Source organism: Aethalodelphis obliquidens, unplaced genomic scaffold, assembly GCF_003676395.1.
Source record: "Aethalodelphis obliquidens isolate GAN/ISIS:26980383/991018 unplaced genomic scaffold, ASM367639v1 scaffold9, whole genome shotgun sequence".
NCBI lineage: Eukaryota > Metazoa > Chordata > Mammalia > Artiodactyla > Delphinidae > Aethalodelphis > Aethalodelphis obliquidens.
In genome coordinates this window covers 31,316,592-31,330,893 of record NW_020837953.1, presented here as the reverse complement: position 1 = coordinate 31,330,893, position 14,302 = coordinate 31,316,592, and the positions used below count along the sequence as shown (strand labels likewise).

Here is a 14,302-nt window from a genome sequence, read left to right as displayed (position 1 = left end):
TGTGTGTCTGTCGCTGTGTCCAAATTTTCTTCTTCTTAAAAGGACACCAGTCATATTTGATGTAGGGCCCACCCTAATCAGGGATGACCTCATCTTACCTTGATTACATCTGCAAAGACCTATTTCCAAATAAGGTCACATTCACAGGTCCCAGGTGGACATTTGGTGGGACACTACTGAACCCAGTATGGTACTAGAATGTGTATTTGTACTCAGGCAGTCTGGCTTCTGAGCCTGGGCTCTTAATCACTGGTTGCCCTGCTCCTCAGCAGGAATTTGAATATATAGTTGGCCCTTGAATGACACAGGTGGTTCCACTTATACAGGGATTTTTTTCCAATAAATATAGTACCTGGATTTTCATTTTACAGATCTTTAATTGTGTGGGGAAAAGTTTGTGTTTGATTAGCGATCACAATCTATGGAATCAAAAGAGTTAGAGTCTGAATCCTGATTCTCTCCAAACTGTTTCCGTTCCTGCCCTTGTGTGAGTCATTTATCAAGTCCTTTGTTTATGAGGCAGAGAGAGCAGTACATGGGTTTTTCCACTGTGCAGGGATTCAGAGCCCCTAACCCCTGCATTGTTCAAGGGTCAACTGTGTATATAATTCTCCCCCCTTTTCCTACGAAAGGTGGGATATCATATATGCTGCTCTGCACTTTGTTTTTTAAACTTAATATCCCTTACAGATATCCTTTCCCCATCTGGACACACAGATCTCCCTTATTCTCTTTCTTAGTTGCATAGTATCCCATTTTATGGATAGACTGTGCTCTACCTAACCTAACACTTACTAATGGACAGTTGACTTGTTTCCAGTCTTTTGCTATTGCAAACAGTGCTGCAGATAATAACTGTATCCATACATCATTTCTCACTTGTGCAAGTATATCCAAAGGATAAATTCCCAGAGGTAGAATACCTGGACTCATTTGTAATTTTGATAGATTTTGCCAAAATGTCCTTTTGGGGACCTGTACCAATTTATATTTGCAGGTGTGAGAGTACGGTTTCCTTACAGAAATGCCCACAGAGTATATTATTAAATTTTTGGATTTTTTGCCAGACTGATAAGAAATGGTATCCTAGTGTGGTTTTCCTGATTTTCATTTCTTTCGAGTGAGTTTGATCTTCTTTCTATATCTTTAAAAGCCATTTGTATTTACTTTTCTGCAAACTGTCAGTTCATATCTTATGCCTATTTCTACAGATTGTTGGCCCTTTTAAGGGACTTCTGGGAATTCTTTATAAATTAGAGAGATGACCCTTTATCTGTGATCTGAGATGCAAATATTTTCCTTTAGTTTTTCATTCATCTTATGACTTGATTTATATGAGTTTTCCATGAAACAGTTTTTAATTTTATATAGTTGACTTTATCAATCTTTTCTTTTTTATTTATTTATGTATTTAGGTTTTCTTTCTTTTTTTTTTTTGGCTGCGTTGGGTCTTCGTTGCTGCGCGTGGGCTTCCTCTAGCTGCGGCGAGTGGGGCCTGCTCTTCGTTGCGGTGCGCAGGCTTCTCGTGGTGGTGGCTTCTCTTGTCGCGGAGCATGGGCTCTAGGTGCGCGGGCTTCAGTAGTTGTGGCATGTGGGCTCAGCAGCTGTGGCGCGTGGGCTCTAGAGTGCAGGCTCAGTAGTTGTGGCGCTAGGGCTTAGTCGCTCCGCAGCATGTGGGATCTTCTCTGACCAGGGCTCAAACCCATGTCCCCTGCATTGGCAGGCAGATTCTTAACCACGGCGCCACCAGGGAAGTCCCTATCAATCTTTTCTAATGACTCTTTTTGAGTCATGGTTAGACTTTTCCCACTATGAGATTACAGATTCTTTCCCGTTTTCCTTTAGTGCTTTTATTTTAAATTTATTTATTTATTTATTTATGACAACTAAGTGGCACACAGGCTTAGTTGCTCCGCGACATGTGGGATCTTCCCGAACCAGGGCTCGAACCCGAACTCATGTCCCCTGCATTGGCAGGCGGATCCTTTTTTTTGCGAAGGCAGCTCTGTAACTTTGTTGGAGAATCAGCAGTTAGTTCTCATCCACATTAACTGTCTATAGATTTTTGAAAGTGGTGACAGGTACATAGGTAACCAACGTACAGAGCTTGTTTGGTGAATCTTCATCTTCGTTCCGTTTTCTGGACAACCGCACACGGACACGTTATGGGACATTCCTTATTCCTTTGGCTTAGACAGCTTTGTTGAGCCTGGTGTCAATGCGTACATCTGGAGTTCCCATCTCCTTCATGGCAAATTTCCGTATTTTTTTGAGTGCCCGAGGGGCACGCTTCTTGAAACCCACTCCACGGATGCGCTTGTGAATGTTGATGGTGTATTCTCTGGTCACCACCTCGTTGATGGCGGACCGGCCCTTCTTCTTCCCGCCACCCTTCTTTGCGGGAGCCATCTTGCCTAGCCGGGGTTAGAAAGGAACGGCAGGCGGATTCTTAACCACTGTGCCGCCAGGGAAGTCCCAGTGCTTTTATTTTATTTTAATATTTTTTAACATTTAAATCTTTGGAGCTTATCCTAATGCTCCATGTGAGGTAGAGATCTCATTTTTCCCCCAGTAGGCTACCTAGTTGTCCTAGAACAATTTACTAGAGTCCATTCTCCACTTTGAGATGACACCTTTATCAAATACTAAATTCTCCTGTGCAGTTGGGTCTATTTCTGGACATTCTAGTCCAGCCCATTCCTTTGTCTCTTCCTGCAACCAAAGCAAGTTGTTTTAATTATTGAGGCTTTAAATATAATTATCTATAGTAGTATGGTTAATGGTGTCTTTTCTTTCTTCATAGTTTCCTGATATTCTTTTCTCTTTCCCCCCCTTTTTTTTTCTCCTGAGGGGTGGGGAACTGTAGGAGATTTCATGGGACTTATACTCCTGTAGGGGAACACACAATAAGCAATACCTGTCATTTGGTAGGGCCAAGAAAAAGATAATAAAGCAGATAAAAGGACAGAAGGCAAGTAGGAAGTAGTATTTAGATGGGCAGTGAGGGAAGCCCTTGGACGAGGTGGAGACATCTGAGTGAAGAGAGGGAGGCCACCTGGATACCTGGGGAAGACATTCCTAGCAGCATCAAGGGCAAATGCAAAGGCTTGAGGCAGAAGCATGCTTGGCAGGTTGAAAAACAGCAAGGCAGCCCGTGCAGCCAGAATAGAGCTCTCAGAGGGGAGAGTGGGAGGCGGTGAGGTAGCTCATGCAGGCCTTGCAGGTCACAGCAAGGACACTGGTTTTTCCTCTGGGCTAGGGAGCCATGGGAGGGGGTTGAGCATAAGAGTGACATGTTCTGACCTCCCTTTTATCGGGATGGCTCAAGCTGCAGTGTGGAGAGCAGACTGCACCGCTGAGGGCAGAACAGGGGAAGGCAGTAGGATTGGGGATGGGTGAATGAATTATAACGTGGTTTCCTTGTCAGTCTCTCCCTTTGCAAGGACCAGCACTGAGCTTATTCAGTGACACAGAGTAGGCATGGATAAACATTTGTGGGAGGAAGAAGGGAGAGAGGACAATAGGAGGAGGCAGGAGAGGCAGGGTCCCTTGGGGAATGGCTCTGCAAAGGCCACAGATAGTAGAGGGAGCAGAGGTGATGAGATCCAGCTCCTCAGCAGAGATGGAGGCCAAGCAAATAATTACCTGCCGTTTGGTAGTGCCAAGAAAAAAATAATAAAGCAGATAAAAGGACAGAAGGCAAGTAGGAAGTAGTATTTAGATGGGCAGCAAGGGAAGGCCCTTGGATGAGGTGGAGACACCTGAGTGAAGGGAGGGAGGCCACCTGGATACCTGGGGAAGCTATGCCCTCTCCCACCTGGTGCCTGCCCAACCCAGGATCTGTGACCCCCGTGTGCTGCCCAGACACAGCTGCTGAGGCCCCAGTGGGGGTGGGATCCAGCTGTGTGGAACAGGAGCCATGGGACCCTCAGGACTTTATGATGCTTCCGGCAGGATGGGCCTGGTAGCAGGGCAGGTGGACAAGAGACACCAAGCTGAGGGGTAGAAGAAAGAGGTTGGGCTTTGAAGTTTGCCCTGCCTTGGCCACTATCTCACATGTGACCTTAGGTAAAGAGCATCCATCCAGAAACCCCAGTTTGTGCCTCTGTAAAATGGGAACAGCATCTCCTGCGGGGCTGGCATGGGGTCTGAAGGAGGTAGGAGTCCAGTGCTACTCCTCGTCCAGCTCTTTGGGGTCTGAGTTTGGGGTGGGGGGAAGAGGTGAAGCGTGTCCAGAGGTGTGAGGGGGTAGTGTGGGGCTGTGTTTCTGGGACTTTCCTCGCTGAGGTCAGCGGCCCGAAATAGCCGCGCTTCAGTGAGCGCGTCGAGGTTTGGTCACTGGCTCTCTGCCCCGCCCGCCGCGGGCAGCCGTCCAGCCACAGCGCGGGCCCCTTCCGCTGTCACATCTCCCTGCAGGATGGCGAGAACCTGGCCAAACGCTCGGCGCTACGTGAACGCGACCTCAGGGGACTCCGATGAGCTGAGGCTGGCGCGGCTGCGGACGGCCTCGCCGAGGTCCACGGGCACGCCTTGCTGCGTTCCCTCGCCTTGGGTCCCACTGCATCTACTCCGACAGCAGTGGCTGTGAGTGCAGCCTGTCGTGGCGCCCGCCAATCAGGGAGCAGAGGCTGACTCCGGGCACGCCTCCCGTGCCGTCAATCATCCGGCCCCCGGAAGCCCCGCCCAGTGGCCTGGCCTGAGAAAGGCCTTGAAGGGCTGGTGGGTGGGGCCTCTAGAAGGATGAAAATAACACCCCTGTGAATCGCGCACTTTATAGCTGACCTGAGAAATACAGGCAGGTGAATAGTTTTATAAGTTTTAAAATATATTTGTTCACTCAGTCACTCGTCCACCCATCCGTCTGTCCATCCAGCTGTCCACCCACTCAACCAAAGCTATTGGACGCCTCTTGTGTGCCGGGCGCTGAGCTGGGTGCTGGCGGTAAATAACGATGAGTCCTGTGCTTGTGCTCAGAGAGCTCAAGTCTAGTGAGCAGGTCTGACAGTAACAAAATGCTTATACCAATCGTGCTGTTATTGCAACCGTGATCAATTCTAGGAACATAAGGTACAGGCTGCTGGAATAACGGAGTGTTTAATTTAGACTGGGGGCTCAGGTCTCTAGAGAAGTTACATTCCAGCTGACTCCTGAAGCAACAAGAGTGTTCCAAGCAGAGGAAAGAGCTTGTGGACAGGCACTGAACTTGGCAGGCTCTTGGAGGGTTCTGGGAAGGGAAAAGAGGCCAGTATGGCTGGAAGAGAGTTGGGGGAGGGGAAGGAAGGTGAGATAAGACTCTGGAGATTTAGGGGAGCAGGTTATTAAAGACCTTGAAGGCCAAAGCAAGGAAGTAGAATTATTTTTTAAAATAAATTTATTTATTTATTTTATTTTTGGCTCTGTTGGGTCCTCGTTGCTGCGCGCGGGCTTTCTTTTAGTTGCGGCGAGCGGGGGCTATTCTTCGTTGTGGTGCGTGGGTTTCTCATTGCGATGGCTTCTCTTGTTGCGGAGCACGGGCTCTAGGCACGCAGGCTTCAGCAGTTGTGGCACGCGGGCTTCAGCAGCTGTGGCTCGCGGGCTCTAGAGCACAGACTCAGTAGTTGTGACACACGGGCTTAGTTGCTCCGCGGCATGTGGGATCTTCCCGGGCCAGGGCTCGAACCTGTGTCCCCTGCACTGGCAGGCAGATTCTTTACCACTGTGCCACCAGGAAAGCCCAGGAAGTAGAATTTTATGCTAAGTGTGATGGGCAGCCACCGTTGGTTTTGAGGGGGTTGGGGCGGATGTCACTTGATCTACTTTGTTTTCAGATCTTCCTGACTCTATGTGGAGAATAGACAAGAGTGAACACAGGGGGGCAAGAGTGGACACAGGGAGACCCATTAGAAGGACCTTGTAGTTGCCCTCCAGGCCTGAGGGTAGTGAGCTAGATGCTGAGAGGGGGGCCATGTGGGTGGAGACGCGTGAACAGACTAAAGAAATAATTAGAAAATAGAATCTCCAGGCTGCCTGGTTGCTCAGTTGAATGGGGTTGGATGGGTGAGGCAGAAGGAGATTAAAATTAAGTTCCTTGATTGGACAGTCACTTATAGAGTCCCCTCTGGGTGCCAGGCACTGTCCTAGTGAGGCTGACTGGGTTTGAATCCTGGCCTGTCACTTGCCAGCTGTTTACCTTGGGGAAGTGATTTGACCTCTCTCTGCCTTGATTTCTTTTCTGTAAAATGAGGATCCTAATAACACCTAAGAAGATTGTGGTAAAGGGACTTCCCTGGTGGTCCAGTGGGTAAGACTCTGCGGCCCCGGTTCAATCCCTAGTCGGGGAACTAAGTCCCACATGCATGCCGCAACTAAGAGTTCGCACGCTGCAATGAAGATCCCGTGTGCTGCAACTAAGATCTGGCACAGCCTAAATAAACAAATAAATATTTAAAAAAAAGAAGATTGTGGTACGGATTAAATGAGTCGATATATGTAAAACCTTGGATCTGGGTGTTTGGGACTGGGTTCTGAAGCTGAGTACTTGGACTTGAGTATTTGGGGCTGAGGGCTTGGGCCTGCTTCTTGAAGTAACCAAGCCCCATTTCTTTACTGGCCTTATATAGAAAATTGAAACAGGATGATATGCTAGCACAGTGGTTCCCACACTTGCCTGTCTGCACATTAGAATCACCCAGAGATTTTTTTTTTTTAACTTCCAAAGCCCAAGGCTATACCCCAGACCAGTTAAATCATAATCTCTGTGGGTGAGGCACAGGTATCTGTATGTTTTGAGGCCTCCAGGTAATCCCCAGCAGCGGATAAGTTTGGGAACCACTCTGGTAGAGAGAAACAAGGAGGCTGCTTTAAAGTAGTGGTCAGGGAGGGCTTCTCCGAGTAGGTGACATTTGAGCGGAGACCCCAGAGTGAAGAAGGAACTGTCACTGGAAGGTCATGGGGAAGGCCTTTGTCTAGCCTCGGTTCCTGCATGCCTGGAGGTGCCTTTGGGCCTAGTTCTTTGAGTAACCAAGGTGCCATTTGTTTACTGGTCTTGTACAAATGAACTGCCCCTAACCTGACTCTCCTCTCTGTGGCTTCACAGCACATGGGAAAGGTGTGACCCTGCCTGTCTGCACTGTCTGCTTCATGGAGACCCCAGAGGGAAAGGAAATAGAAGGCTGCCCTGGGCCACTTCCTAGGGTCTTCCTAGGGCCTTCCTCTCCCTCTGAGCCAGGAAGCCCGTGCTCTCTAATCTTCTGCCCCTCCCTCACAGCCATCTGCTTAAGGGAAGTGGCTCTTTAGTTCTTCACAGGAAGCCACAGGCCTCCTCTGCCTCAGCTCCCTCCGGCTACTGCTGACCCAGGCCCTCTGCTGGCCCAGGTCCCCTTCAAGTCTGGGTCCAGGGATGCCCTCTTCCTGGCATCACCATCTGCTGCCCAGACAAGAAATGTTTGTGTGGAGTGCTCCTCTCATTGCCTTTAAATCCCTGTGGCTCAGGTCTGGAAGCACAGGCTGGAAGTGAGACCTGATTGCAGAGGGTCCTGAATGCTGTGCTCAGGAGATCCCAGCATTGCAGGACTGAGGGTCTGGAAGGAGAGGAAGAGGCAGGCCCTGCAGGGATCCTGAGGGTTGACCACTCCTGTGAGCTTCAGGAGCTCCTGCTGCAGAGCAGGCGCAGGGCCTGAATCTTTTTGGTCTCTAACATCTATGGGGGACCTGGCCCCAGGGAGGGCTGTTGATCTTGGTGGAGCTGCTGGAGGATAATTCAGGCTGAGGATTCCAGGCTGGGACTGTATTGCCACCTGGTGGCCACATCCATGCATAGAGCAATGGAATTGTGGGAGGCTTGCCTGGAGAGGGAGTGAGTGGACTTTCAAGGGTCTGGGGGCCAGGGAGGCCCTTAAACAATAAAAGAAATCTCTAGATAAAGGGATTTTTATCAAAGAGCAAGACACCTCTAACTTGAGCACTTTGGAAAGACATTCTAGGTCTAGAGGAGAGTCCAACACTTCCCTTCCTCTGTTTTATAGACTAGGACACTGAGGTCCAGAGAGAAATGATGATGTCAGAGGACCTCAATGCTGTTTTCCATCAAGTAAGCCACACAGATGGGATCTATTTTTGGGCTTGTGTTAGGGTGTGGTCCCAGAGTGAGGAACTGCCCTGCTAGTTTCTAGCCACCCTCATTTGTGACCAAACAGGCATCTCTCAGCACCATCACCCACCTTAGTCACCAAAGTTGGCACCACAAGGTGGCTTTTGGTAGCTTCCAAAAATAAAATCTCAGAGGACTGGGACCTGACAGGACCCAGGGGATTCAGAAGTCTGTGCTTCAGCTCAGCAGTTTTAGAGCAGGAAGCGCTCGGAGACTCTGATGTCCAGCCCCCCTGGTTTTGAAAATGAGGAAGCTGGGACTCAAAGAGGGCAAGTAACCTGCCTGAGTGCCCCCGCCCCCGGAGCTGGGCCAGGACTCAGCATTGTGTCTTTCTGAAGGCCATTGTCAAGGAGAAGTCCAAAGGTGATTAGCATGTCCAGACTTGTTGCACTAGTGAATTCTGGTTTGTATTCATCATTCTGTCTCATACTTTGTAGACAAGACAATTGTGGTCCGTGAAAGTTGACAAGGGCCAGGATGGGTGAAAGGAGATGGGGGCGAGGAGGTGGTGACAGGGAGGGAGAAAGGGGGTCATGGATGCTTTGGGGGGCTCCTAGTTTGTACGCTATGGGCTCCAAGTACGTAGGAACTGGGTCTCTTCCACTGCAGTGTCCTTAACACTTGGCACAGTGCCTGACACAGAGTGAGTGCCCAGCAAACCGCTGCAGAATGAAAGCAAAGATTTATCCTGCACAGGCCCAAAGGGATCCTGTGGTAGGCAGAGGATCTCCTTAAAGACAAGTCATTGCCAGTGTCATTCAGCTTGAGAATTGCTGAGGCCTCAGATCTAAAATCTGGGGGCAGAGCTGTCCATTTCTCTCTGGCCTTGACGCTGTGCAAGGCAATACGATGTCTAAGGAGGGTGTTTGCCCCTGGGGCAGGCTGCCCGCCCTTAGGAGGAAGGAAGAACAGGGGCTGTGAGCCCCAGAAAGTAAACCCTGACTCCACAGTTAGAGCATCTCATTCTTGGCTGTTGTTTGGCTCTTTCCTCTTTGCTTCATGCAAGTCCTTAATCATAATAATAACGGACATTGACTGAGTGCTTACTGTGTGCCAGCATCATGTTAAACTCTTTCTGTTCATTATTTCATCTAATCTCATAACAAAAACCCCGCCAGGTAGATGCTATTATCATTCTCAGTTTACAGGGGAGGAGACTGAGGCACAGAGAAGTGAAGGAACTTGTGCCAGGGCATGCAGGTAGGAGATGGCAGGGCGGGTTTGAACCCAGGTCTGTGGGACTCCAGAGGGACATCCCTAACCACTCTGCTCCACTGCCTTATTGAAAACCCAGCCTCATCTGTGGTAGAGAATATTGAATAAAAGGTTAGGGGCCTGTGTTTACTTGACCACAGTGTTAAAGGGGGTTGAGGTCCCCTCTCCGAGGCCTGCATGGCAGTGACAGCGGGTATTATCAAGGGCTCCCCAAGGAAAGAACAAGTGGTCCAGTCCCTCCTTCCCATGAAAGTTGGGAAAGGTAAAGGGACAGGTAGATGGGCGGAGACTAACCTCAGGTTCAATTCTACCCACATATATTGAGCACCTACTGTGTGCCAGGCACTGGGGAGGAGAGATGAATTAGATGCAGTGCCCGCCGTGAAGGGGCTGAGGGATACACGTTTCTGTCTCTGGGATATCAACTCTACAGACTCGGGTGCAGTTACCAGGCCTGGGAGAGTGTGATGCTTGAGACCCCATCCCCTCCTGGGCAGAGGTCCACTCCATCTGCCCCTCAGTGAATGGCCCGAACAAAGGCAGGACTCAGCTGAGGTCCAGTGGTGATTATCAGGGCAGGGGACTCAGCTCAGCTTCCGCTCTTGGACACAAGCTGTGGACACAGTGTTTGAGGTGCAGATGGTACCTCCACCACCTGTGTCCCCTCTTCCACAAACACTGCTTCTCTGGGGGCCTGGGGCAAGCCAGCTGAGGCAAACCATTGCCACCTGCAGGGGTGGCGCTGGACCTGGAGATGGGAGCAAGCACGAAGGAGCCTCTTACCCACCTCCATACATTTGTAATCAAAGAAGAAATTCTGGATTAGAAGTGGGACTGGGTAGGGGAGGCCTGAGGACAGCTGGCTTGGCCCTTTAGTGACCAGCTTTTGTAGTTCACACATGGCCACTTCCCAGGGGTGCAGATCTCTCTAGAAGGCTGGTCTGGTATCGAGGCTGGTACACCCACTCAGACCAGAACCACAGCACGATTGGTGCTAGAACCAGCCCTAGCTTTACTACCAAACAATTTCCAGGGCCTTTTTGCCCTCCCCCTGCCTAAGTCCTGGCACTCTCGTTCACTGAACAGGCCTCCCAAACCTCAGATCCTCCCAAGGGCTTGGCCTTCCCTTCCCCCTCAGAAGGCATGTAGGCTCCGCATGAAAACTGCCTACCCTGTCCCCAGAGTTTTCTGAGGGAAGGGAGGCCTTGTTGACCCCCCAGAAGCTGCTGTTACACCGTTTCCCCAAGACAAATGTCTGGCCTTCTATCCTCCACTTGAGGGAGACTACTCTAGCACTTCTTTGGAGAATGGAGATCTGGCTTCTCCATCTCTGCCCAATCAGGGAAGTAGTTGGAAACTTCTCTCACCGAAAACAGAAAGAATCTGCCTCCCCAGGAACCCTGAGAAATAGAGCCTGAGCATTCAGGCTGTGACAGGAGTAGCAGCTCTGCTGGGAAGGAGTCCCGGAGGAGGAGATGTCTGCGCTGGGTTATGAGCTTCAGAAGGACATTCTAGGCAGAGAGAACAGAATACGCCGAGGCTCAGAGGCAAAATCAGCTAGTTTTGCCCCAGGAGCTGTGATGGCCTTTGGGGGAAATGCGGGTGGGGTGTGTGGATGAGGCAGCCCAGAGCCAGATCTTGTGGGGCTTCTCATAGCCAGCACGACTCACAGCAGGACAGAGTGTTTTCTGAGAGACGTTTATTCTGTTTTTTTTACCTAGGTCATTGCCAAGTGTGAAAGAGGAACCTCTGGACTGCAGCTGGAAAAGGAAGACAAGGAGGAAGGAGGGGGGTCCAGGGAGCTGCTAGCTACTCCTCATCCGCTCTCTCCTTCCCTCTGCTTTCCATTTGCTTGTGGACAGTATAGCCCAGAAGGGCCCCAACCTTGGCCATGAGGGCACTGCCACCGTTAGCCCCTGTAAAGCAAATACAATTGGTGAGAGAACAACCACCTCATAGCCCAGGACTGTTTCTAGCCTTGCCCACACCCTTCACCTCTCACTGCAGACCAGGGGTGCAGCCTGGTCTGTGTCTTCCTCTCTGCCCCCTCTGAGAAGGGCTGTGTCCTTTTGGGCTGGTTCTTCGGGCTTTTGCCATCCAGAATTGAGGGAAGATGGAGGGTTCAGAAAGGCAGAGGGGCAGTTTGTCAGGGGTGGTTTTTCTGTAGGATTTTGGATGCCTCAGAGGGGGAGAGGAAAAAAAAAAAAAGAAAGGGCTGGAAGAAAGAGAGAGAGAGGTGAAAGCACGTATTTTAGAAGCACCATTCTGTGCTCTGTATCCATCCCCTTCATGATGTTCAAGAAATGCAAGAGCAGGGTTGGTATGAGATTGAATCGGGTCGCTTCACCACATTTCCTTGGCACTCTGGTTCTTTGGGATTGAGGAGACTCATAAAATGTTAAATTGAGGATGTTTATCCTGGTTAACGCATGAGGAAACTGAGGGACTTGTGACTTGGCCAAAGCATTAGTGAAGGCTCTGGCCTTAGAGTCTGAAAACCAGAAGGCAGACTGACTGGGTTTGAATCCTGGCCGTGGTGCTAACTATATGGGAGAATTTGAGTAAATTCCTTAATCCCTGGGTGCCTCAGTTTCCCCATTAAGTGGTGGGGATTAGAAGAAGCCCCACCTAGTAGAGCTGAGTTAGCCTGTGAAAAGGGCTCAGGACAGAAAAGAGGGCCACCTGGGCCGGCCCACACTCACCCAGGCTCTGCAGCGTGGCCACCAGCCCCCCGGCGGGCACTCCGCCCCCGTTCGCCACGGCCGACCAGCTCATCAGCGAGGCAGCCACCGAGTTGGCGGCGATGCCTGTGCTCGTGAAGCCCAGCCCGGGCAGCGCCACGGCCATGAGCCCTGGAGGAAGAGGAAGCAGTGAGGGACGCCAGCCGCAGGGCCCGCCCCACCTTCCGGGGCTCCCCGCCCTCCAGACCCACCTCCTCCGACGGCCATGTAGGTCAGCGTGCCCCAGAACCCGGACTCACTTTCTTCTGGAAGGAGAGTGGGCAATGTCCAGTGGGGAGCAGGGTCCCCCTACTCTGTGCCTGATGCTCCGGACCACCCCCGGAGGTGGGGCCACCATCCTCCCATTTCGGAGAGCCTCAATGAAGGGAAGGGACTTTTCCCAGGGCGCTCTGCCTGGTACAGAACTGGCATGAACTCATTTAGGGAGAATGGAAGAATTGACAGAGCAGGGACTCGAATCTGGGACTCCAGCTACAGGGACCCCGCGCCGCGCTGTCCATTGGAATAGCTTCTCTCGTTCAGAGGCACGCCTGGGTCTCGAAACCAGGGATCCTGAAACTCTCCGCTTCTTTATCCCGGAGTCCCCAGGTGCCCCAGGATCCTTACCTGTCTCCTCGCAGCCGCAGGTGTTGAGTAGCAGGTAGCACAAGACGAGCGATACCGCCTTCTGCCGCATGGTGGCACAGCGCAAGGCTTTGTCGCCGTACTTGGGATGGGGGAGAGGGAAGAGACGGTCCCCAGAGCCCTATTGGAGCCACTCCCGCTCTATTGTATTCCCTTTAGATTCGAGGGGGAGTCCACAAAAAGCAGCAAGATGCTCTGGACTGAGCCCAGGACCCCTCTAAGGAGCCGCAGGCTTTCCGTTTCCTCACGGCACCAGCGGGCTGATGTTCCTGCCACACCGGTGGTTATGAGAATTACAGGATGGAATCCTCTCCGGTACAGTGCCTGGCATGCACTGTGCACTCAGCGGAAGTCAGCTAGTATCATTACTGTGGTTTCTGTTTCTGGCTTTGTCTGGTTTTGTCATAAGCAGGATACCTGGGGCTTCTCTGAGCCTGTTTCCTTATCCCTAAGGTGGGCCTATTAATAAAGCCTATTTCGGAGGGTGGCTGTGAGTTTTGCAACCGTTCACCACTATATCCCTAGCAATTAGAACAGTGCCTGTCGCACAGAATGTTCTAAACGATGGTTGATGATAGATTTATTCTCCCACTGCATTGAATATTTACAGGCCCCAAACACTGGCTTCACATCAACTTCCTTTCTCACAAAGAAAGCAGAGAGGGGTAAAGGAGCTTGCCCAGGGTCACACAAGAAATTGTGCAGCCTAGACACAAACTCAAGACTGCAGAATCCAAAACCTATGCTCTTTCCGTTACACAGCAAAATAGAAACACACTTCCCTTCCCCCACCACAACTCACCTCTAATGTGAACTTTGTCCGCTCAAAGCATTTTCCTTGAATTGAAAACGAACAAAAAACCCAAACTTCCCCTCTACTGAGCACTTCCTCAGCACTTTATGGTACAAGGTTATTTATACCCATAGCAACCCCATAAAGTAGGTACCTTTGTTCTAAACCACACGTTATAGATAAGGAAACTGAAGCTCAGAAAAGTAATAATCCCAAGCCTGCTAAACTAGGGAGTAGCAGTCAGGATTTAAAGCCACAATTGACTAATGCCCAAACCCACACTTTGAATATCTACTTCAGATCACTTCATCTATCCTCAAAGATAAACTCACTGTCACATTAGATTCTGCAATAAAGGGATTTCAGAAATCGTCCAGTCCTTTGGACAGGTAGCTTGATTCTCATTTTACAGATGAGGAACTAAAGCCCAAGGAGGTGAAGTGGCAGGGTTAAGGCCAGAGACTGCTGACATGGCACCTATAAGCTAAGTTTCATGAATCTTGGGGTTTTGCAACCCAACCCCCTAAAAGCCCACCAACACATCCCCTCAGACCACTCTGAGTCCAGGGCACTCAGGGGTGTAGACTCCCTGAAGAATGGGCATCCCGGCTCTCATGGCATGAGCCTCAAGGGCAGGCAGCCTGGCAGAGGTTGGCAGCTTGACACCCACATCTCATAGCTTCTGGGTTTACCTTGGAGGAGAGCAGAGAAGGAAGCTTCCTGCCTGCAGCCTGCTGATAGACGGGAACAGCAGTGAGGTAACAGCTCTTAGGCTCGCTTTTTTATAGCCCTTTCAGATTG

The 14,302-nt window shown here is 50.6% G+C and overlaps 1 protein-coding gene and 1 pseudogene across 3 annotated transcripts; both read right to left on the bottom strand.

The window, feature by feature from the left end:
• Positions 1-1,985: 1,985 nt before the first annotated feature.
• Positions 1,986-4,858, bottom strand: LOC113621960 (60S ribosomal protein L31 pseudogene; annotated as a pseudogene).
• Positions 4,859-11,022: 6,164 nt separating this feature from the next.
• IFI6 (interferon alpha inducible protein 6) lies at positions 11,023-14,302 on the bottom strand. Of its 3 annotated transcripts, none has more exons than XM_027109509.1 (5): positions 14,194-14,302; positions 12,691-12,790; positions 12,276-12,329; positions 12,046-12,195; positions 11,023-11,259 (listed from the first exon to the last, which is right to left on the bottom strand). In XM_027109509.1, exons 2-5 carry the CDS (start codon positions 12,758-12,760, stop codon positions 11,153-11,155), a joined length of 381 nt encoding a protein of 126 aa, XP_026965310.1. In that variant the 5' UTR covers positions 12,761-12,790; positions 14,194-14,302; the 3' UTR covers positions 11,023-11,152. The 3 variants fall into 3 exon arrangements, 2 of the variants coding, with proteins under 2 accessions (XP_026965310.1, XP_026965311.1); XR_003433363.1 differs by lacking the exon at positions 14,194-14,302 and adding an exon at positions 11,339-11,558 and having other exon boundaries at positions 11,163-11,259; positions 12,691-14,135; XM_027109510.1 differs by lacking the exons at positions 12,276-12,329; positions 14,194-14,302 and having other exon boundaries at positions 12,691-14,101.

Excerpts from the sequence above, each read along its gene's own strand:
- IFI6 (XM_027109509.1), bottom strand. The coding sequence starts at position 12,760 with ATGCGGCAGAAGGCGGTATCGCTCGTCTTGTGCTACCTGCTACTCAAC. Across the intron at positions 12,330-12,690 it reads CTGCGGCTGCGAGGAGACAG|AAGAAAGTGAGTCCGGGTTC; the intron begins GTAAGGATCCTG and ends CTCTCCTTCCAG. Across the intron at positions 11,260-12,045 it reads GGCCACGCTGCAGAGCCTGG|GGGCTAACGGTGGCAGTGCC; the intron begins GTGAGTGTGGGC and ends TTTGCTTTACAG.